Source organism: Oncorhynchus tshawytscha, unplaced genomic scaffold (genome assembly GCF_018296145.1).
Source record: "Oncorhynchus tshawytscha isolate Ot180627B unplaced genomic scaffold, Otsh_v2.0 Un_contig_3219_pilon_pilon, whole genome shotgun sequence".
Taxonomy (NCBI): Eukaryota; Metazoa; Chordata; class Actinopteri; order Salmoniformes; family Salmonidae; genus Oncorhynchus; species Oncorhynchus tshawytscha.
Window position 1 is genome coordinate 37501 of NW_024608750.1, and position 24718 is coordinate 62218.

At 44.1% G+C, this 24718-nt stretch overlaps 1 protein-coding gene across 1 annotated transcript in view; it reads right to left on the minus strand.

Moving 5' to 3' along the window:
• Positions 1 to 24152, minus strand: part of LOC112241359 (ephrin type-B receptor 4b-like) — a 43126-nt gene extending 18974 nt beyond the window's left edge. Inside the window, exons 1-7 of the mRNA XM_042313600.1 lie at positions 24062 to 24152; positions 22598 to 22740; positions 22196 to 22337; positions 17919 to 18068; positions 17532 to 17775; positions 2646 to 2805; positions 1 to 147 (exon numbers count right to left, since the gene is read on the minus strand). The exon at positions 1 to 147 is cut by the window's left edge and continues 191 nt beyond it. Of these exons, the coding sequence (XP_042169534.1) occupies positions 1 to 147; positions 2646 to 2805; positions 17532 to 17775; positions 17919 to 18068; positions 22196 to 22337; positions 22598 to 22740; positions 24062 to 24124 (1049 nt within the window). The 5' untranslated portion in view covers positions 24125 to 24152. The remainder of the gene's footprint in view (positions 148 to 2645; positions 2806 to 17531; positions 17776 to 17918; positions 18069 to 22195; positions 22338 to 22597; positions 22741 to 24061) is intronic.
• Between the last annotated feature and the right edge of the window lie 566 nt (positions 24153 to 24718).

A 24718-nucleotide genomic window follows, 5' to 3' on the forward strand; every position in this document is an offset into this window, starting at 1 on the left:
GCCCTCTGAGGGGAGGCGCCACAGCGGACACACCCCACGCTGTAGGTCAGGTCTCCACGGCCACCGCGTTCCAAAGGTTCCGACCACTCTAACGTCACCATGGTGTCGTTGATCTGGGTTACAATGGAGCGGGGTGCTGAGGGGGGCCTGGGGGGAGAGACAGGATGGGTGGGGGGACAGTCAAGTCATGTTTATAGATTTCCCAGGTGGCTTTAAGCTCCATTGAGTGGGACAACAACAATGGGTTCCAGTCAGAGAGCAGGAACAGGAACAGAGGAAAGGCCGTGGCTATGGATACTGAGGGTTCACCAACGCCCCGCCCGTCACAACGGAAACCTCTTTTTCAATGCTTAGGATCACCTTCTGCCCGTGTGCTATTTTACACAGTCGTTTATCTAAAACGGAGCTGCTGCTCACACTCCCCCTCCCTTCACCTTTATCTAAAACGGAGCTGCTGCTCAAACTCCCCTCCATTCACCTTTATCTAAAACGGAGCTGCTGCTCAAACTCCCCTCCATTCACCTTTATCTAAAACGGAGCTGCTGCTCAAACTCCCCTCCATTCACCTTTATCTAAAACGGAGCTGCTGCTCAAACTCCCCTCCATTCACCTTTATCTAAAACGGAGCTGCTGCTCACACTCCCCTCCCTTCACGTTTAAATCTCTAGTCGCCCGCTGCTTAACCATGGTGATGTAGCCTGTGGCCGCGTTCCAGTGCATCACAACGACTGTATTCTACGGCCGCGTTCCAGAGCATCACAACGACTGTATTCTACGGCCGCGTTCCAGTGCATCACAACGACTGTATTCTACGGCCGCGTTCCTTCCAGAGCATCACAACGACTGTATTCTACGGCCGCGTTCCTTCCAGAGCATCACAACGACTGTATTCTACGGCCGCGTTCCTTCCAGAGCATCACAACGACTGTATTCTACGGCCTCGTTCAAGAGCATCACAACGACTGTATTCTACGGCCACGTTTCAGAGCATCACAACGACTGTATTCTACGGCTGCGTTCCAGAGCATCACAACGACTGTATTCTACGGCTGCGTTCCAGAGCATCACAACGACTGTATTCTACGGCCGCGTTTCAGAGCATCACAACGACTGTATTCTACGGCTGCGTTCCAGAGCATCACAACGACTGTACTCTACGGCTGCGTTCCAGAGCATCACAACGACTGTATTCTACGGCTGCGTTCCAGAGCATCACAACGACTGTATTCTACGGCCGCGTTCCAGTGCATCACAACGACTGTATTCTACGGCGCGTTCCAGTGCATCACAACGACTGTATTCTACGGCCGCGTTCCTTCCAGAGCATCACAACGACTGTATTCTACGGCCTCGTTCCTTCCAGAGCATCACAACGACTGTATTCTACGGCCGCGTTCCTTCCAGAGCATCACAACGACTGTACTCTACGGCTGCGTTCCAGAGCATCACAACGACTGTATTCTACGGCTGCGTTCCAGAGCATCACAACGACTGTATTCTACGGCCGCGTTTCAGAGCATCACAACGACTGTATTCTACGGCTGCGTTCCAGAGCATCACAACGACTGTATTCTACGGCTGCGTTCCAGAGCATCACAACGACTGTATTCTACAGCTGCGTTCCAGAGCATCACAACGACTGTATTCTACGGCCATGTTCCTTCCAGAGCATCACAACGACTGTATTCTACAGCCGCGTTCCAGAGCATCACAACGACTGTATTCTACGGCCGTGTTCCTTTCAGAGCATCACAACGACTGTATTCTACGGCCGTGATCCAGAGCATCACAACGACTGTATTCTACGGCCGCGTTTCAGAGCATCACAACGACTGTATTCTACGGCCGCGTTCCAGAGCATCACAACGACTGTATTCTACGGCCGCGTTCCTTCCAGAGCATCACAACGACTGTATTCTACGGCCGCGTTCCAGAGCATCACAATGACTGTATTCTACGGCGCGTTCCTTCCAGAGCATCACAACGACTGTATTCTACGGCCGTGTTCCTTCCAGAGCATCACAACGACTGTATTCTACGGCCGCGTTCCAGTGCATCACAACGACTGTACTCTACGGCCACGTTCCAGAGCATCACAACGACTGTATTCTACGGCCGCGTTCCTTCCAGAGCATCACAACGACTGTATTCTACGGCCGCGTTCCAGTGTCATAGCTCTACCACACAGTACATTCAGACCAGTGTCATAGCTCTACCACACAGTACATTCAGACCAGTGCCATAGCAAAGGAGGAGGAAGAGACAGAGCAGGAGGAGGAGACAGAAGAGGAAGAGGAGAAAGAGGAGGAGGAGACAGAAGAGGAAGAGGAGAAAGAGGAGGAGGAGACAGAAGAGGAAGAGGAGAAAGAGGAGGAGACAGAAGAGGAAGAGGAGACAGAGGAGTAGGAGGAGACAGAAGAGGAAGAGGAGACACAGGACAAGGAGAGGAGGAGACAGAAGAGGAAGAGGAGACAGAGGAGGAGGAGGAGACAGGAGAGGAAGAGGAGACAGAGGAGGAGGAGGAGACAGAAGAGGAAGAGGAGATACAGGACAAGGAGGAGGAGAAAGAGAAGGCAGAAGAGACAGAGGACAAGGAGGAGCAGACAGATGAGGAGCAGACAGAGGAGGAGACAGAAGGTAGAGACTTACGTGTGCAGGGTGTGTGTGTGGGGTCGGAATCTGCTCTGTGGTAACCAGGACGACAGAGGCAGTAGGCGGAGCCTGTTACCAAAGTGTTGCTATTGGTCGGACACAGGACACACCCACCGACTCCTGGCCCTGCTTTATACTGACCACCTGGACAAGCTGGAGAAAGAGAGAGAGAGAGAGAGAGAGAGAGAGAGAGAGAGAGAGAGAGAGAGAGAGAGAGAGAGAGAGAGAGAGTCACCACTTACCCCAGACAGTCATAATAACACCACTCACCCCAGACACTCATAACACCACTCACCCCGGACAGTCATAACACCACTCACCCCAGACAGTCATAACACCACTCACCCCAGACACTCATAACACCACTCACCCCAGACAGTCATAATAACACCACTCACCCCGGACAGTCATAATAACACCACTCCCCCAGACACTCATAACACCACTCACCCCAGACACTCATAACACCACTCACCCCGGACAGTCATAACACCACTCACCCCAGACACTCATAACACCACTCACCCCGGACAGTCATAACACCACTCACCCCAGACACTCATAACACCACTCCCCCAGACAGTCATAATAACACCACTCCCCCAGACAGTCATAACACCACTCACCCCAGACAGTCATAATAACACCACTCACCCCGGACAGTCATAACACCACTCCCCCAGACAGTCATAATAACACCACTCCCCCAGACAGTCATAACACCACTCACCCCAGACACTCATAACACCACTCCCCCAGACACTCATAACACCACTCACCCCGGACAGTCATAATAACACCACTCCCCCAGACAGTCATAACACCACTCCCCCAGACAGTCATAACACCACTCACCCCAGACACTCATAACACCACTCACCCCAGACAGTCATAATAACACCACTCCCCCAGACAGTCATAACACCACTCACCCCAGACAGTCATAATAACACCACTCCCCCAGACAGTCATAACACCACTCCCCCAGACAGTCATAACACCACTCACCCCAGACAGTCATAATAACACCACTCCCCCAGACAGTCATAACACCACTCCCCCAGACAGTCATAATAACACCACACCACTCATTCTGACATTTTATCAACATTCTCTCTCTCATCTCTCCAGTGCTGTTAGCCATAACACTACAGAGAGAAGAGCTTAAAACCTGGGTTAGGGGGTGTGTCCTGGGTTAGGGGTGTGTCCTGGGTTAGGGGTGTGTCCTGGGTTAGGGGTGTGTCCTGGGTTAAGGGGTGTGTCCTGGGTTAGGGTTAAGGGGTGTGTCCTGGGTTAGGGTTAAGGGGTGTGTCCTGGGTTAGGGGTGTGTCCTGGGTTAGGGTTAAGGGGTGTGTCCTGGGTTAGGGGTGTGTCCTGGGTTAGGGTTAAGGGGTGTGTCCTGGGTTAAGGGGTGTGTCCTGGGTTAGGGGGTGTGTCCTGGGTTAGGGGTGTGTCCTGGGTTAGGGTTAAGGGGTGTGTCCTGGGTTAGGGTTAAGGGGTGTGTCCTGGGTTAGGGGTGTGTCCTGGGTTAGGGGTGTGTCCTGGGTTAGGGTTAAGGGGTGTGTCCTGGGTTAAGGGGTGTGTCCTGGGTTAGGGGTGTGTCCTGGGTTAGGGTTAAGGGGTGTGTCCTGGGTTAAGGGGTGTGTCCTGGGTTAGGGGCGTGTGTCCTGGGTTAGGGTTAAGGGGTGTGTCCTGGGTTAGGGGTGTGTCCTGGGTTAGGGGGTGTGTCCTGGGTTAGGGTTAAGGGGTGTGTCCTGGGTTAGGGGGTGTGTCCTGGGTTAGGCTGTGTGTCCTGGGTTAGGGGTGTGTCCTGGGTTAGGGGGTGTGTCCTGGGTTAGGGGGTGTGTCCTGGGTTAGGCTGTGTGTCCTGGGTTAGGGTTAAGGGGTGTGTCCTGGGTTAGGGGTGTGTCCTGGGTTAGGCTGTGTGTCCTGGGTTAGGGGTGTGTCCTGGGTTAGGGGTGTGTCCTGGGTTAGAGTTAATAAGGTCAGAGTTAGTTAGGTCAGAGTTAGTTAGGTCAGAGTTAGTCAGGTCAGAGTTAGTCAGGTCAGAGTTAGTTAGGTCAGAGTTAATAAGGTCAGAGTTAGTCAGGTCAGAGTTAGTTAGGTCAGAGTTAGTCAGGTCAGAGTTAGTCAGGTCAGAGTTAGTCAGGTCAGAGTTAATAAGGTCAGAGTTAGTCAGGTCAGAGTTAGTTAGGTCAGAGTTAGTTAGGTCAGAGTTAGTCAGGTCAGAGTTAGTTAGGTCAGAGTTAATAAGGTCATAAGGTGTATAAGGTGCATAATAAGGTGTGTGTGTGTGTGTGTGTGTGTGTGTGTGTGTGTGTGTGTGTGTGTGTGTGTGTGTGTGTGTGTGTGTGTGTGCGTGTGTCTCCGCTGTGTGTGTGTGTGTAATACAGTAGCGTATCCTATCACTCCCAGCTATAGAATACAGATGAGCCTCAGCTTTGCAGGTGGAGCAGGGTGTGGTGAGGTGCAGCGTGGGTAATTTGACCCGGGAGAGAGACGACACCCTGGCTCATCTCTCCATCATTTCTCTTTCATTCTCTTGTTCTCTCTATCCCTCTGTTCCTTTGATGTGGCTTTATTCCCAGACTGACACACCTCTCCTTTTCCATACACTGAACTGGCTAACACACAGACACAATGCCTCACACACACACACACACACACACACACACACACACACACACACACACACACACACACACACACACACACACACCCACACACCCACACACCCACCCACCCCCACACACAGTGCCTCTCTCTCACACACACAAGGCTTTAGAGCAGCAGGTTGACCTCTAACCTCTATCACTCACCAAGACTTTTCTCTCCTTCCTTCTTCCCACAACTCTCCATCCCTCCCACAACTTTCCATCTTGTTACCATCTCTCTCTAGTCTGTTACCATCTCTCTTCTGTTTCTCCCTCTAGTCTGTTACCATCTCCCTCTAGTCTGTTACCATCTCTCTTCTGTTTCTCCCTCTAGTCTGTTACCATCTCTCTTCTGTTTATCTCTGTTACTCTCTCTGACATATTATCTCTGTTACTCTCTCTGACATATTATCTCTGTTACTCTCTCTCAAATCAAATCAAATCAAATCAAATTTTATTTGTCACATACACATGGTTAGCAGATGTTAATGCGAGTGTAGCGAAATGCTTGTGCTTCTAGTTCCGACAATGCAGTAATAACGAGCAAGTAATCTAACTAACAATTCCAAAAAAAAAACTACTGTCTTATACACAGTGTAAGGGGATAAAGAATATGTACATAAGGATATATGAATGAGTGATGGTACAGAGCAGCATAGGCAAGATACAGTAGATGATATCGAGTACAGTATATACATATGAGATAAGTATGTAAACCAAGTGGCATAGTTAAAGTGGCTAGTGATACATGTATTACATAAGGATGCAGTCGATGATGTAGAGTACAGTATCAACGTATGCATATGAGATGAACAATGTAGGGTAAGTATCATTATATAAGGTAGCATTGTTTAAAGTGGCTAGTGATATATTTACATAATTTCCCATCAATTCCCATGATTAAAGTGGCTGGAGTAGAGTCAGTGTCATTGAGAGTGTGTTGGCAGTAGCCACTCAATGTTAGTGGTGGCTGTTTAACAGTCTGATGGCCTTGAGATAGAAGCTGTTTTTCAGTCTCTCGGTCCCAGCTTTGATGCACCTGTACTGACCTCGCCTTCTGGATGACAGCGGGGTGAACAGGCAGTGGCTCGGGTGGTTGATGTCCTTGATGATCTTTATGGCCTTCCTGTAGCATCGGGTGGTGTAGGTGTCCTGGAGGGCAGGTAGTTTGCCCCGGTGATGCGTTGTGCAGACCTCACTACCCTCTGGAGAGCCTTACGGTTGAGGGCGGTGCAGTTGCCATACCAGGCGGTGATACAGCCCGCCAGGATGCTCTCGATTGTGCATCTGTAGAAGTTTGTGAGTGCTTTTGGTGACAAGCCGAATTTCTTCAGCCTCCTGAGGTTGAAGAGGCGCTGCTGCGCCTTCCTCACGATGCTGTCTGTGTGAGTGGACCAATTCAGTTTGTCTGTGATGTGTATGCCGAGGAACTTAAAACTTGCTACCCTCTCCACTACTGTTCCATCGATGTGGATGGGGGTGTTCCCTCTGCTGTTTCCTGAAGTCCACAATCATCTCCTTAGTTTTGTTGACGTTGAGTGTGAGGTTATTTTCCTGACACCACACTCCGAGGGCCCTCACCTCCTCCCTGTAGGCCGTCTCGTCGTTGTTGGTAATCAAGCCTACCACTGTTGTGTCGTCCGCAAACTTGATGATTGAGTTGGAGGCGTGCGTGGCCACGCAGTCGTGGGTGAACAGGGAGTACAGGAGGGGGCTCAGAACGCACCCTTGTGGGGCCCCAGTGTTGAGGATCAGCGGGGAGGAGATGTTGTTGCCTACCCTCACCACCTGGGGGCGGCCCGTCAGGAAGTCCAGTACCCAGTTGCACAGGGTGGGGTCGAGACCCAGGGTCTCGAGCTTGATGACGAGCTTGGAGGGTACTATGGTGTTGAATGCCGAGCTGTAGTCGATGAACAGCATTCTCACATAGGTATTCCTCTTGTCCAGATGGGTTAGGGCAGTGTGCAGTGTGGTTGAGATTGCATCGTCTGTGGACCTATTTGGGCGGTAAGCAAATTGGAGTGGGTCAAGGGTGTCAGGTAGGGTGGAGGTGATATGGTCCTTGACTAGTCTCTCAAAGCACTTCATGATGACGGATGTGAGTGCTACGGGCGGTAGTCGTTTAGCTCAGTTACCTTAGCTTTCTTGGGAACAGGAACAATGGTGGCCCTCTTGAAGCATGTGGGAACAGCAGACTGGTATAGGGATTGGTTGAATATGTCCGTAAACACACCGGCCAGCTGGTCTGCGCATGCTCTGAGGGCGCGGCTGGGGATGCCGTCTGGGCCTGCAGCCTTGCGAGGGTTAACACGTTTAAATGTCTTACTCACTTCGGCTGCAGTGAAGGAGAGACCGCATGATTCCGTTGCAGGCCGTGTCAGTGGCACTGTATTGTCCTCAAAGCGGGCAAAAAGTTATTTAGTCTGCCTGGGAGCAAGACATCCTGGTCCGTGACTGGGCTGGGTTTCTTCCTGTAGTCCGTGATTGACTGTAGACCCTGCCACATACCTCTTGTGTCTGAGCCGTTGAATTGAGATTCTACTTTGTCTCTGTACTGGCGCTTAGCTTGTTTGATAGCCTTGCGGAGGGAATAGCTGCACTGTTTGTATTCAGTCATGTTACCAGACACCTTGCCCTGATTAAAAGCAGTGGTTCGTGCCTTCAGTTTCACACGAATGCTGCCATCAATCCACGGTTTCTGGTTAGGGAATGTTTTAATCGTTGCTATGGGAACGACATCTTCAACGCACGTTCTAATGAACTCGCACACCGTATCAGCGTATTCGTCAATGTTGTTGTCTGACGCAATACGAAACATCTCCCAGTCCACGTGATGGAAGCAGTCTTGGAGTGTGGAGTCAGCTTGGTCGGACCAGCGTTGGACAGACCTCAGCGTGGGAGCTTCTTGTTTTAGTTTCTGTCTGTAGGCAGGGATCAACAAAATGGAGTCGTGGTCAGCTTTTCCGAAAGGGGGCGGGGCAGGGCCTTATATGCGTCGCGGAAGTTAGAGTAACAATGATCCAGGGTCTTTCCACCCCTGGTTGCGCAATCAATATGCTGATAAAATTTAGGGAGTCTTGTTTTCAGATTAGCCTTGTTAAAATCCCCAGCTACAATGAATGCAGCCTCCGGATAAATCGTTTCCAGTTTGCAGAGAGTTAAATAAAGTTCGTTCAGAGCCATCGATGTGTCTGCTTGGGGGGGATATATACGGCTGTGATTATAATCGAAGAGAATTCTCTTGGTAGATAATGCGGTCTACATTTGATTGTGAGGAATTCTAAATCAGGTGAACAGAAGGATTTGAGTTCCTGTATGTTTCCTTCATCACACCATGTCACGTTGGCCATAAGGCATACGCCCCCGCCCGTCTTCTTACCAGAGAGATGTTTGTTTCTGTCGGCGCGATGCGTGGAGAAACCCGCTGGCTGCACCGCTTCGGATTGCGTCTCTCCAGTGAGCCATGTTTCCGTGAAGCAGAGAACGTTACAGTCTCTGATGTCCCTCTGGAATGCTACCCTTGCTCGGATTTCATCAACCTTGTTGTCAAGAGACTGGACATTGGCAAGAAGAATGCTGGGGAGTGGTGCACGATGTGCCCGTCTCCGGAGTCTGACCAGAAGACCGCTTCGTTTCCCTCTTTTTCTGAGTCGTTTTTTTTTTTTGGTCGCTGCATGTGATCCACTCGGTTACACTGGTTGTAAGGCAGAACTCAGGATCCGCATCGCGAAAAACATATTCTTGGTCGTACTGATGGTGAGTTGACGCTGATCTTATATTCAGTAGTTCTTGTCGGCTGTATGTAAAGAAACCTAAGATGACCTGGGGTACTAGTGTAAGAAATAACACGTAAAAAACAAAAAACTGCATAGTTTCCTAGGAACGCGAAGCGAGGCGGCCATCTCTGTCGGCGCCGGAAGACATATTATCTCTGTTACTCTCTCTGACATATTATCTCTGTTACTCTCTCTGGCATATTATCTCTGTTACTCTCTCTGACATATTATCTCTGTTACTCTCTCTGACATATTATCTCTGTTACTCTCTCTGACATATTATCTCTGTTACTCTCTCTGACATATTATCTCTGTTACTCTCTCTGACATATTATCTCTGTTACTCTCTAACATATTATCTCTGTTACTCTCTCTGACCTATTATATTATCTCTGTTACTCTCTCTGACATATTATCTCTGTTACTCTCTCTGACATATTATCTCTGTTACTCTCTCTGACATATTATCTCTGTTACTCTCTCTGGCATATTATCTCTGTTACTCTCTCTGGCATATTATCTCTGTTACTCTCTCTGACATATTATCTCTGTTACTCTCTCTGACATATTATCTCTGTTACTCTCTCTGACATATTATCTCTGTTACTCTCTCTGACATATTATCTCTGTTACTCTCTCTGACATATTATCTCTGTTACTCTCTAACATATTATCTCTGTTACTCTCTCTGACCTATTATATTATCTCTGTTACTCTCTCTGACATATTATCTCTGTTACTCTCTCTGACATATTATCTCTGTTACTCTCTCTGACATATTATCTCTGTTACTCTCTCTGGCATATTATCTCTGTTACTCTCTCTGGCATATTATCTCTGTTACTCTCTCTGACATATTATCTCTGTTACTCTCTCTGACATATTATCTCTGTTACTCTCTCTGACATATTATCTCTGTTACTCTCTCTGACATATTATCTCTGTTACTCTCTAACATATTATCTCTGTTACTCTCTCTGACCTATTATATTATCTCTGTTACTCTCTCTGACATATTATCTCTGTTACTCTCTCTGACATATTATCTCTGTTACTCTCTCTGACATATTATCTCTGTTACTCTCTCTGGCATATTATCTCTGTTACTCTCTCTGGCATATTATCTCTGTTACTCTCTCTGACATATTATCTCTGTTACTCTCTCTGACATATTATCTCTGTTACTCTCTCTGACATATTATCTCTGTTACTCTCTCTGACATATTATCTCTGTTACTCTCTAACATATTATCTCTGTTACTCTCTCTGACCTATTATATTATCTCTGTTACTCTCTCTGACATATTATCTCTGTTACTCTCTCTGACATATTATCTCTGTTACTCTCTCTGACATATTATCTCTGTTACTCTCTCTGGCATATTATCTCTGTTACTCTCTCTGGCATATTATCTCTGTTACTCTCTCTGACATATTATCTCTGTTACTCTCTCTGACATATTATCTCTGTTACTCTCTCTGACATATTATCTCTGTTACTCTCTCTGACATATTATCTCTGTTACTCTCTCTGACATATTATCTCTGTTACTCTCTAACATATTATCTCTGTTACTCTCTCTGACCTATTATATTATCTCTGTTACTCTCTCTGACATATTATCTCTGTTACTCTCTCTGACATATTATCTCTGTTACTCTCTCTGACATATTATCTCTGTTACTCTCTCTGGCATATTATCTCTGTTACTCTCTCTGGCATATTATCTCTGTTACTCTCTCTGACATATTATCTCTGTTACTCTCTCTGACATATTATCTCTGTTACTCTCTCTGACATATTATCTCTGTTACTCTCTCTGACATATTATCTCTGTTACTCTCTAACATATTATCTCTGTTACTCTCTCTGACCTATTATATTATCTCTGTTACTCTCTCTGACATATTATCTCTGTTACTCTCTCTGACATATTATCTCTGTTACTCTCTCTGACATATTATCTCTGTTACTCTCTCTGGCATATTATCTCTGTTACTCTCTCTGGCATATTATCTCTGTTACTCTCTCTGACATATTATCTCTGTTACTCTCTCTGACATATTATCTCTGTTACTCTCTCTGACATATTATCTCTGTTACTCTCTCTGACATATTATCTCTGTTACTCTCTCTGACATATTATCTCTGTTACTCTCTAACATATTATCTCTGTTACTCTCTCTGACCTATTATATTATCTCTGTTACTCTCTCTGACATATTATCTCTGTTACTCTCTCTGACATATTATCTCTGTTACTCTCTCTGACATATTATCTCTGTTACTCTCTCTGGCATATTATCTCTGTTACTCTCTCTGGCATATTATCTCTGTTACTCTCTCTGACATATTATCTCTGTTACTCTCTCTGACATATTATCTCTGTTACTCTCTCTGACATATTATCTCTGTTACTCTCTCTGACATATTATCTCTGTTACTCTCTAACATATTATCTCTGTTACTCTCTCTGACCTATTATATTATCTCTGTTACTCTCTCTGACATATTATCTCTGTTACTCTCTCTGACATATTATCTCTGTTACTCTCTCTGACATATTATCTCTGTTACTCTCTCTGGCATATTATCTCTGTTACTCTCTCTGGCATATTATCTCTGTTACTCTCTCTGACATATTATCTCTGTTACTCTCTCTGACATATTATCTCTGTTACTCTCTCTGACATATTATCTCTGTTACTCTCTCTGACATATTATCTCTGTTACTCTCTAACATATTATCTCTGTTACTCTCTCTGACCTATTATATTATCTCTGTTACTCTCTCTGACATATTATCTCTGTTACTCTCTCTGACATATTATCTCTGTTACTCTCTCTGACATATTATCTCTGTTACTCTCTCTGGCATATTATCTCTGTTACTCTCTCTGGCATATTATCTCTGTTACTCTCTCTGACATATTATCTCTGTTACTCTCTCTGACATATTATCTCTGTTACTCTCTCTGACATATTATCTCTGTTACTCTCTCTGACATATTATCTCTGTTACTCTCTCTGACATATTATCTCTGTTACTCTCTAACATATTATCTCTGTTACTCTCTCTGACCTATTATATTATCTCTGTTACTCTCTCTGACATATTATCTCTGTTACTCTCTCTGACATATTATCTCTGTTACTCTCTCTGACATATTATCTCTGTTACTCTCTCTGGCATATTATCTCTGTTACTCTCTCTGGCATATTATCTCTGTTACTCTCTCTGACATATTATCTCTGTTACTCTCTCTGACATATTATCTCTGTTACTCTCTCTGACATATTATCTCTGTTACTCTCTCTGACATATTATCTCTGTTACTCTCTAACATATTATCTCTGTTACTCTCTCTGACCTATTATATTATCTCTGTTACTCTCTCTGACATATTATCTCTGTTACTCTCTCTGACATATTATCTCTGTTACTCTCTCTGACATATTATCTCTGTTACTCTCTCTGGCATATTATCTCTGTTACTCTCTCTGGCATATTATCTCTGTTACTCTCTCTGACATATTATCTCTGTTACTCTCTCTGACATATTATCTCTGTTACTCTCTCTGACATATTATCTCTGTTACTCTCTCTGACATATTATCTCTGTTACTCTCTCTGACATATTATCTCTGTTACTCTCTAACATATTATCTCTGTTACTCTCTCTGACCTATTATATTATCTCTGTTACTCTCTCTGACATATTATCTCTGTTACTCTCTCTGACATATTATCTCTGTTACTCTCTCTGACATATTATCTCTGTTACTCTCTCTGGCATATTATCTCTGTTACTCTCTCTGGCATATTATCTCTGTTACTCTCTCTGACATATTATCTCTGTTACTCTCTCTGACATATTATCTCTGTTACTCTCTCTGACATATTATCTGTTACTCTCTCTGACATATTATCTCTGTTACTCTCTAACATATTATCTCTGTTACTCTCTCTGACCTATTATATTATCTCTGTTACTCTCTCTGACATATTATCTCTGTTACTCTCTCTGACATATTATCTCTGTTACTCTCTCTGACATATTATCTCTGTTACTCTCTCTGGCATATTATCTCTGTTACTCTCTCTGGCATATTATCTTTGTTACTCTCTCTGACATATTATCTCTGTTACTCTCTCTGACATATTATCTCTGTTACTCTCTCTGACATATTATCTCTGTTACTCTCTCTGACATATTATCTCTGTTACTCTCTCTGACATATTATCTCTGTTACTCTCTAACATATTATCTCTGTTACTCTCTCTGACCTATTATATTATCTCTGTTACTCTCTCTGACATATTATCTCTGTTACTCTCTCTGACATATTATCTCTGTTACTCTCTCTGACATATTATCTCTGTTACTCTCTCTGGCATATTATCTCTGTTACTCTCTCTGGCATATTATCTCTGTTACTCTCTCTGACATATTATCTCTGTTACTCTCTCTGACATTATCTCTGTTACTCTCTCTGACATATTATCTCTGTTAATTTCTCTGACATATTATCTCTGTTACTCTCTAACATATTATCTCTGTTACTCTCTCTGACCTATTATATTATCTCTGTTACTCTCTCTGACATATTATCTCTGTTACTCTCTCTGACATATTATCTCTGTTACTCTCTCTGACATATTATCTCTGTTACTCTCTCTGACATATTATATTATCTCTGTTACTCTCTCTGACATATTATCTCTGTTACTCTCTCTGACATATTATCTCTGTTACTCTCTCTGACATATTATCTCTGTTACTCTCTCTGACATATTATCTCTGTTACTCTCTAACATATTATCTCTGTTACTCTCTCTGACATATTATCTCTGTTACTCTCTCTGACATATTATCTCTGTTACTCTCTAACATATTATCTCTGTTACTCTCTCTGACATATTATCTCTGTTACTCTCTCTGACATATTATATTATCTCTGTTACTCTCTCTGACATATTATCTCTGTTACTCTCTCTGACATATTATCTCTGTTACTCTCTCTGACATATTATCTCTGTTACTCTCTCTGACCTATTATATTATCTCTGTTACTCTCTCTGACATATTATCTCTGTTACTCTCTCTGACATATTATCTCTGTTACTCTCTCTGACATATTATCTCTGTTACTCTCTCTGACATATTATCTCTGTTACTCTCTCTGGCATATTATCTCTGTTACTCTCTCTGACATATTATCTCTGTTACTCTCTCTGACATATTATCTCTGTTACTCTCTCTGACATATTATCTCTGTTACTCTCTCTGACATATTATCTCTGTTACTCTCTAACATATTATCTCTGTTACTCTCTCTGACCTATTATATTATCTCTGTTACTCTCTCTGACATATTATCTCTGTTACTCTCTCTGACATATTATCTCTGTTACTCTCTCTGACATATTATCTCTGTTACTCTCTCTGACATATTATATTATCTCTGTTACTCTCTCTGACATATTATCTCTGTTACTCTCTCTGACATATTATCTCTGTTACTCTCTCTGACATTATCTCTGTTACTCTCTCTGACATATTATCTCTGTTACTCTCTAACATATTATCTCTGTTACTCTCTCTGACCTATTATATTATCTCTGTTACTCTCTCTGACATATTATCTCTGTTACTCTCTCTGACATATTATCTCTGTTACTCTCTCTGACATATTATCTCTGTTACTCTCTCTGACATATTATATTATCTCTGTTACTCTCTCTGACATATTATCTCTGTTACTCTCTCTAACATATTATCTCTGTTACTCTCTCTGACATATTATCTCTGTTACTCTCTGTTACGTTCCCCAGATTATGTGTTGTAGATTGTGTATTTGCATGTGTTTATTTCAGGAAATGGCTTCCTGAAATCCCTCAAGCAGCTGATTGGTCGACTCCAGGGCTAATTGGAGAGCTGACCCCGCCCCCTCGTCAAGACACAGCTGTCTCCAATTACCCATTCCTTCAGAAGCTATATAAAAGCCAGTGTTCTGTTCAGGAGATTTCTTCTTTTTGGAGGTAGAGATTTTGCTGGAGGTAGGGATTGCTGAGATTGATTGTGATAGAGGTTGATTTTGTTGGAAAGTGGTATGTTCTGCGAGTTTGTTGCTCAGAAAGAGCTTATTTGATGTCCTTTTGTTTCTTAGTTTGTTTGAAATTGTTTAATATTCTGTTTCATTTGTTCCCAGGGGGAAGGGGAAGGCACCTAGGGAGTGCTTAGGCAAGAGGCCCGCGGGCATACATATACCCGTAGCATATTCGCTGTCTAGACACACTAGGTAAGACCTGGGCGGACCACCCCTTGTATTTTGGTTAGGGCACCAGGTGGTGCTAAATTAGGTAAGTAGTGGGTAGGCAGGTAAGATAGGAGAGGGGGCTTTGAGATTTACTTTCCTTGCTTTGGTTCCGTCCAGCCCCTTTTCCCCATATTACCGTGTAAAGGAATAAAGTCCTTGTAAACGGTACCACATTCTGCCTGTTGTCATTCTTACTTGCACCTACAGTCCATACCTTTTTCGCTTCACGGAGAATTTAGTTGTAGCAGGGTGTTGCGTTCCCTCTTCATAGAGGCGTGCGTAACACTCTCTGACATATTATCTCTTTTACACTCTCTGACATATTATCTCTTTTACTCTCTCTGACATATTATCTGTTACTCTCTCTGACATATTATCTCTGTTACTCTCTCTGACATATTATCTCTGTTACGCTCTCTGACATATTATCTCTGTTACTCTCTCTGACATATTATCTCTGTTACGCTCTCTGACATATTATCTCTGTTACGCTCTCTGACATATTATCTCTGTTACTCTCTCTGACATATTATCTCTGTTACTCTCTCTGACATATTATCTCTGTTACTCTCTCTGACATATTATCTCTGTTACGCTCTCTGACATATTATCTCTGTTACTCTCTGACATATTATCTCTGTTACGCTCTCTGACATATTATCTCTGTTACGCTCTCTGACATATTATCTCTGTTACGCTCTCTGACATATTATCTCTGTTACGCTCTCTGACATATTATCTCTGTTACTCTCTCTGACATATTATCTCTGTTACGCTCTCTGACATATTATCTCTGTTACGCTCTCTGACATATTATCTCTGTTACGCTCTCTGACATATTATCTCTGTTACGCTCTCTGACATATTATCTCTGTTACTCTCTCTGACATATTATCTCTGTTACTCTCTCTGACATATTATCTCTGTTACGCTCTCTGACATATTATCTCTGTTACGCTCTCTGACATATTATCTCTGTTACGCTCTCTGACATATTATCTCTGTTACTCTCTCTGACATATTATCTCTGTTACGCTCTCTGACATATTATCTCTGTTACGCTCTCTGACATATTATCTCTGTTACGCTCTCTGACATATTATCTCTGTTACTCTCTCTGACATATTATCTCTGTTACGCTCTCTGACATATTATCTCTGTTACTCTCTCTGACATATTATCTCTGTTACGCTCTCTGACATATTATCTCTGTTACTCTCTCTGACATATTATCTCTGTTACGCTCTCTGACATATTATCTCTGTTACTCTCTCTGACATATTATCTCTGTTACGCTCTCTGACATATTATCTCTGTTACGCTCTCTGACATATTATCTCTGTTACTCTCTCTGACATATTATCTCTGTTACTCTCTCTGACATATTATCTCTGTTACTCTCTCTGACATATTATCTCTGTTACGCTCTCTGACATATTATCTCTGTTACTCTCTCTGACATATTATCTCTGTTACGCTCTCTGACATATTATCTCTGTTACGCTCTCTGACATATTATCTCTGTTACTCTCTCTGACATTATCTCTGTTACTCTCTCTGACATATCTCTGTTACTCTCTCTGACATATTATCTCTGTTACTCTCTCTGACATATTATCTCTGTTACTCTCTCTGACATATTATCTCTGTTACTCTCTCTGACATATTATCTCTGTTACGCTCTCTGACATATTATCTCTGTTACTCTCTCTGACATTTTATATTATCTCTGTTACTCTCTCTGACATATTATCTCTGTTACTCTCTCTGACATATTATCTCTGTTACTCTCTCTGACATATTATCTCTGTTACTCTCTCTGACATATTATCTCTGTTACTCTCTCTGACATATTATCTCTGTTACTCTCTCTGACATATTATCTCTGTTACTCTCTCTGACATATTATCTCTGTTACTCTCTCTGACATATTATCTCTGTTACGCTCTCTGACATATTATCTCTGTTACTCTCTCTGACATATTATCTCTGTTACTCTCTCTGACATATCTCTGTTACTCTCTCTGACATATTATCTCTGTTACTCTCTCTGACATATTATCTCTGTTACTCTGACATATTATCTCTGTTACTCTCTCTGACATATTATCTCTGTTACTCTCTCACCTCTGCATCGGAGGTCTGTGTCTGTAGCTTCATACCCTGGCCGACAGGCGCAGGCAGTGGCCGGCTGACCGACCCACTGTCCGTCCTCACCGCACAGCATGCTGGGAGGGCGTGCCAGCTCGCCCGGGGGGGTCACGGCGTTGTCTACACACTCTCCCTGAGCCCCCTCCACCAAGGTATGTGGAACAGTCTCAGGGAATCGGGAGAAGGAACGCGTCAGGGTGGGGCACTTCTTAAAATACACCTTGGGGACAAAATACAGGTTAGAAAGAAACTAGAAAGTGAAGAAATGTATCGATTGATTGACCTCAGAATACGCACATTTGCCTAAAGACACACAAACACTAGTTTGAGGTAAAGGTAAGGAACTTGTTAAAGATCTCGTACCCTGACAGCCAATAAGGCCATGCAGACTCCCTGTGCCTGGAAGGCTAGGTACACGCCCCTTTTAGTCAACCGGCTAATCCTGAGAGTCTTCACGTTGGACTTCCTCTCTCCGCCCCTACGAAGCAGGAAGTCAGCTGCTACTGTGTCCACCTGGGAATCAGAGGGTTAGACAGGATGGTAAACCAAGGTCATCTGGAGGGGTCAGAGGGTTAGACAGGATGGTAAACCAATAAGGTCATCTGGAGGGGTCAGAGGGTTAGACAGGATGGTAAACCAAGAAGGTCATCTGGAGGGGTCAGAGGGTTAGACAGGATGGTAAACCAAGGTCATCTGGAGGGGTCAGAGGGTTAGACAGGATGGTAAACCAAGAAGGTCATCTGGAGGGGTCAGAGGGTTAGACAGGATGGTAAACCAAGGTCATCTGGAGGGGTCAGAGGGTTAGACAGGATGGTAAACCAAGGTCATCTGGAGGGGTCAGAGGGTTAGACAGGATGGTAAACCAAGGTCATCTGGAGGGGTCAGAGGGTTAGACAGGATGGTAAACCAAGAAGGTCATCTGGAGGGGTCAGAGGGTTAGACAGGATGGTAAACCAAGGTCATCTGGAGGGGTCAGAGGGTTAGACAGGATGGTAAACCAAGGTCATCTGGAGGGGTCAGAGGGTTAGACAGGATGGTAAACCAAGGTCATCTGGAGGGGTCAGAGGGTTAGACAGGATGGTAAACCAAGAAGGTCATCTGGAGGGGTCAGAGGGTTAGACAGGATGGTAAACCAAGGTCATCTGGAGGGGTCAGAGGGTTAGACAGGATGGTAAACCAAGGTCATCTGGAGGGGTCAGAGGGTTAGACAGGATGGTAAACCAAGGTCATCTGGAGGGGTCAGAGGGTTAGACAGGATGGTAAACCAAGGTCATCTGGAGGGGTCAGAGGGTTAGACAGGATGGTAAACCAAGAAGGTCATCTGGAGGGGTCAGAGGGTTAGACAGGATGGTAAACCAAGGTCATCTGGAGGAGTCAGAGGGTTAGACAGGATGGTAAACCAAGGTCATCTGGAGGGGTCAGAGGGTTAGACAGGATGGTAAACCAAGGTCATCTGGAGGGGTCAGAGGGTTAGACAGGATGGTAAACCAAGGTCATCTGGAGGGGTCAGAGGGTTAGACAGGATGGTAAACCAAGGTCATCTGGAGGGGTCAGAGGGTTAGACAGGATGGTAAACCAAGAAGGTCATCTGGAGGGGTCAGAGGGTTAGACAGGATGGTAAACCAAGGTCATCTGGAGGGGTCAGAGGGTTAGACAGGATGGTAAACCAAGAAGGTCATCTGGAGGGGTCAGAGGGTTAGACAGGATGGTAAACCAAGGTCATCTGGAGGGGTCAGAGGGTTAGACAGGATGGTAAACCAAGGTCATCTGGAGGGGTCAGAGGGTTAGACAGGATGGTAAACCAAGGTCATCTGGAGGGGTCAGAGGGTTAGACAGGATGGTAAACCAAGAAGGTCATCTGGAGGGGTCAGAGGGTTAGACAGGATGGTAAACCAAGGTCATCTGGAGGGGTCAGAGGGTTAGACAGGATGGTAAACCAAGGTCATCTGGAGGGGTCAGAGGGTTAGACAGGATGGTAAACCAAGAAGGTCATCTGGAGGGGTCAGAGGGTTAGACAGGATGGTAAACCAAGGTCATCTGGAGGGGTCAGAGGGTTAGACAGGATGGTAAACCAAGGTCATCTGGAGGGTCAGAGGGTTAGACAGGATGGTAAACCAAGGTCATCTGGAGGGGTCAGAGGGTTAGACAGGATGGTAAACCAAGGTCATCTGGAGGGGTCAGAGGGTTAGACAGGATGGTAAACCAATAAGGTCATCTGGAGGGGTCAGAGGGTTAGACAGGATGGTAAACCAAGGTCATCTGGAGGGGTCAGAAGGTTAGACAGGATGGTAAACCAAGGTCATCTGGAGGGGTCAGAGGGTTAGACAGGATGGTAAACCAAGGTCATCTGGAGGGGTCAGAGGGTTAGACAGGATGGTAAACCAAGGTCATCTGGAGGGGTCAGAGGGTTAGACAGGATGGTAAACCAATAAGGTCATCTGGAGGGGTCAGAGGGTTAGACAGGATGGTAAACCAAGGTCATCTGGAGGGGTCAGAGGGTTAGACAGGATGGTAAACCAAGGTCATCTGGAGGGGTCAGAGGGTTAGACAGGATGGTAAACCAAGGTCATCTGGAGGGGTCAGAGGGTTAGACAGGATGGTAAACCAAGGTCATCTGGAGGGGTCTTCCTGTAATGGTCCATAAACAAACTAACAAGGAAGGATTGTTTGTTTGTTTGTTTGGTTGGTTGTCAATGGGGACACACTCCAACCCTGTTGGTAGGTTCTCTGACTCTTACTACACTAGCTAGCTTCAAGTCAGTTGGTAGGTTCTCTGACTCTTACTACACTAGCTAGCTTCAAGTCAGTTGGTAGGTTCTCTGACTCTTACTACACTAGCTAGCTTCAAGTCAGTTGGTAGGTTCTCTAACTCTTAATACACTAGCTAGCTTCAAGTCAGTTGGTAGGTTCTCTGACTCTTAATACACTAGCTAGCTTCAAGTCAGTTGGTAGGTTCTCTGACTCTTACTATACTAGCTAGCTTCAAGTCAGTTGGTAGGTTCTCTGACTCTTACTACACTAGCTAGCTTCAAGTCAGTTGGTAGGTTCTCTGACTCTTAATACACTAGCTAGCTTCAAGTCCGTTTCTTCAGTAGTTGCATATGGCTTCACCACATAGCCACGAAAGTGACAAAATGACACATTTCCATTTTTGTCTAAAAATGACTTCATTTCAAAGGAGTGCTGTACTGCACTTCAGATACTCCAATCACGACGTTCTATGTATCCATGGGAACCGTACCTTAGTATAGGGGTTTTCCATCCAGGCTTCGTCCGTGTCTGTCTGATAGTTCTATGTATCCATGGGAACCGTACCTTAGTATAGGGGTTTTCCATCCAGGCAGGGTGTGTGTCTGTCTGATAGTTCTATGTATCCATGGGAACCGTACCTTAGTATAGGGGTTTTCCATCCAGGCAGGGTGTGTGTCTGTCTGATAGTTCTATGTATCCATGGGAACCGTACCTTAGTATAGGGGTTTTCCATCCAGGCAGGGTGTGTGTCTGTCTGATAGTTCTATGTATCCATGGGAACCGTACCTTAGTATAGGGTTTTCCATCCAGGCAGGGTGTGTGTCTGTCTGATAGTTCTATGTATCCATGGGAACCGTACCTTAGTATAGGGTTTTCCATCCAGGCAGGGTGTGTGTCTGTCTGATAGTTCTATGCATCCATGGGAACCGTACCTTAGTATAGGGGTTTTCCATCCAGGCAGGGTGTGTGTCTGTCTGATAGTTCTATGTATCCATGGGAACCGTACCTTAGTATAGGGGTTTTCCATCCAGGCAGGGTGTGTGTCTGTCTGATAGTTCTATGCATCCATGGGAACCGTACCTTAGTATAGGGGTTTTCCATCCAGGCAGGGTGTGTGTCTGCCTGATAGTTCTATGTATCCATGGGAACCCTACCTTAGTATAGGGTTTTCCATCCAGGCAGGGTGTGTGTCTGTCTGATAGTTCTATGTATCCATGGGAACCGTACCTTAGTATAGGGTTTTCCATCCAGGCAGGGTGTGTGTCTGTCTGATAGTTCTATGTATCCATGGGAACTGTACCTTAGTATAGGGTTTTCCATCCAGGCAGGGTGTGTGTCTGTCTGATAGTTCTATGTATCCATGGGAACCCTACCTTAGTATAGGGGTTTTCAATCCAGGCAGGGTGTGTGTCTGTCTGATAGTTCTATGTATCCATGGGAACCCTACCTTAGTATAGGGTTTTCCATCCAGGCAGGGTGTGTGTCTGTCTGATAGTTCTATGTATCCATGGGAACCGTACCTTAGTATAGGGGTTTTCCATCCAGGCAGGGTGTGTGTCTGTCTAATAGTTCTATGTATCCATGGGAACCCTACCTTAGTATAGGGCTTTCCATCCAGGCAGGGTGTGTGTCTGTCTGATAGTTCTATGTATCCATGGGAACCCTACCTTAGTATAGGGGTTTTCCATCCAGGCAGGGTGTGTGTCTGTCTGATAGTTCTATGTATCCATGGGAACCCTACCTTAGTATAGGGGTTTTCCATCCAGGCAGGGTGTGTGTCTGTCTGATAGTTCTATGTATCCATGGGAACCCTACCTTAGTACAGGGGTTTTCCATCCAGGCAGGGTGTGTGTCTGTCTGATAGTTCTATGTATCCATGGGAACCCTACCTTAGTATAGGGGTTTTCCATCCAGGCAGGGTGTGTGTTGGTAGCTTCGTCCGTGTCTGTCTGATAGTAGTGCAGGTTGAACGTCTCTTTACAGGACCGGTGGGAGTTGAAGGGAAGAGACGAACACTCCATCATCGTAAACCTGTCAATCAACATATACATCGATGCAATAATCAATCAATCAACAAGTCAATCAAATGTATTTATGAAGCCATTTTTTACATCGTCATGTGTTACAGAAACCCAGTCTAAAACCCCAAAGAGCAGCAATGCAGAGGCAGAAGCATAGCAAAAACTCTCTACAAGGAAGAAACCTAGAGAGTAACCCAGCGACCACAAACAATGAATCAACCAATCACTGAACATATTTATAAACCAATCAACCAATCAGTGTGCCCGTACCGTATCTCTACGTAGAGCACGGAGGCAGTCCTTCGGGGGATCAGCCGGCTCCTAAGCCAATGAGAGGTGCTGCTGTCTCCAGGACACAGCTGATAGGTTCTCACGCTGGTCCCTTCATCATCCAGACCACTCATCTCCTCCCACTGAGACATCATACAATACAGGTTAGAGGGTTATGACATCATATAATACAGGTTAGAGTGTTATGACATCATATAATACAGGTTAGAGGGTTATGACATCATATAATACAGGTTAGAGGGTTATGACATATAATACAGGTTAGAGTGTTATGACATCATATAATACAGGTTAGAGTGTTATTACATCATATAATACAGGTTAGAGTGTTATTACATCATATAATACAGGTTCGAGGGTTATGACATCATATAATACAGGTTAGAGTGTTATTACATCATATAATACAGGTTAGATGGTTATGACATCATATAATACAGGTTAGAGTGTTATGACATCATATAATACAGGTTAGAGTGTTATGACATCATATAATACAGGTTAGAGTGTTATTACATCATATAATACAGGTTAGAGGGTTATGACATCATATAATACAGGTTAGAGTGTTATTACATCATATAATACAGGTTAGATGGTTATGACATCATATAATACAGGTTAGAGTGTTATTACATCATATAATAGAAGTTAGATGGTTATGACATCATAGAGTGTTTTTGAGTGCCACGTATATACAACATAAATATACATTTTAAAATAAATAAAAACCCAGTCATGGGAAGCAGAACTAAAATCACCCAGAAAACAGTTACATTCCTCGACAATAAGTCCCCATCAAGACTTTAAACTGCCGAACAGCACCAGAACATCAAGACTTTAAACTGTCCGAACAGCACCAGAACATCAAGACTTTAAACTGCCCGAGCAGCACCAGAACATCAAGACTTTAAACTGTCCAAACAGCACCAGAACATCAAGACTTTAAACTGCCTGAACAGCACCAGAACATCAAGACTTTAAACTGTCCGAACAGCACCAGAACATCAAGACTTTAAACTGTCCGAACAGCACCAGAACATCAAGACTTTAAACTGTCCGAACAGCACCAGAACATCAAGACTTTAAACTGCCCGAACAGCACCAGAACATCAAGACTTTAAACTGCCCGAACAGCACCAGAACATCAAGACTTTAAACTGTCCGAACAGCACCAGAACATCAAGACTTTAAACTGCCCGAACAGCACCAGAACATCAAGACTTTAAACTGCCCGAACAGCACCAGAACATCAAGACTTTAAACTGCCCGAACAGCACCAGAACATCAAGACTTTAAACTGCCCGAACAGCACCAGAACATCAAGACTTTAAACTGTCCGAACAGCACCAGAACATCAAGATGACATGTGTTTTGGAATTGGTTCCAGCAACACGGTGCATTAGTGTGTGTGTGTGTGTGTGTGTGTGTGTGTATGTATACCTCAGAGTCTGTGTGTGGGTAAACGGTCCATCGTAGATCTGACGTCTCTAGTTTAGTGTTCATTACCACTTCTATAGGAGAGATGGAGGTGACTTAGAATTAAAATAGGATGATATAATATATAACAACATATATTAATAGAACACAATATATAATAATATAATACAAATATATATGATATAATAATATAATATAAAATAGAACAACATATACAGTGGGGCAAAAAAGTATTTAGTCAGCCACCAATTGTGCAAGTTCTCCCACTTAAAAATATGAGAGAGGCCTGTAATTTTCATCATAGGTACACTTCAACTATGACAGACAAAATTTAAAAATCCAGAAAATCACATTGTAGGATTTTTATGAATTTATTTGCACATTATGGTGGAAAATAAGTATTTGGTCACCTACAAATAAGCACGATTTCTGGCTCTCACAGACCTGTAACTTCTTGTTTAAGAGGCTCCTCTGTCCTCCACTCATTACCTGTATTAATGACACCTGTTTGAACTTGTTATCAGTATAAAGGACACCTGTCCACAACCTCAAACAGTCACACTCCAAACTCAACTTCAAACCAAGCTGCTTACCTATTGCAGATTCAGTCTTCCCAGCCTGGTGCAGGTCTACAATTTTGTTTCTGGTGTTCTTTGACAG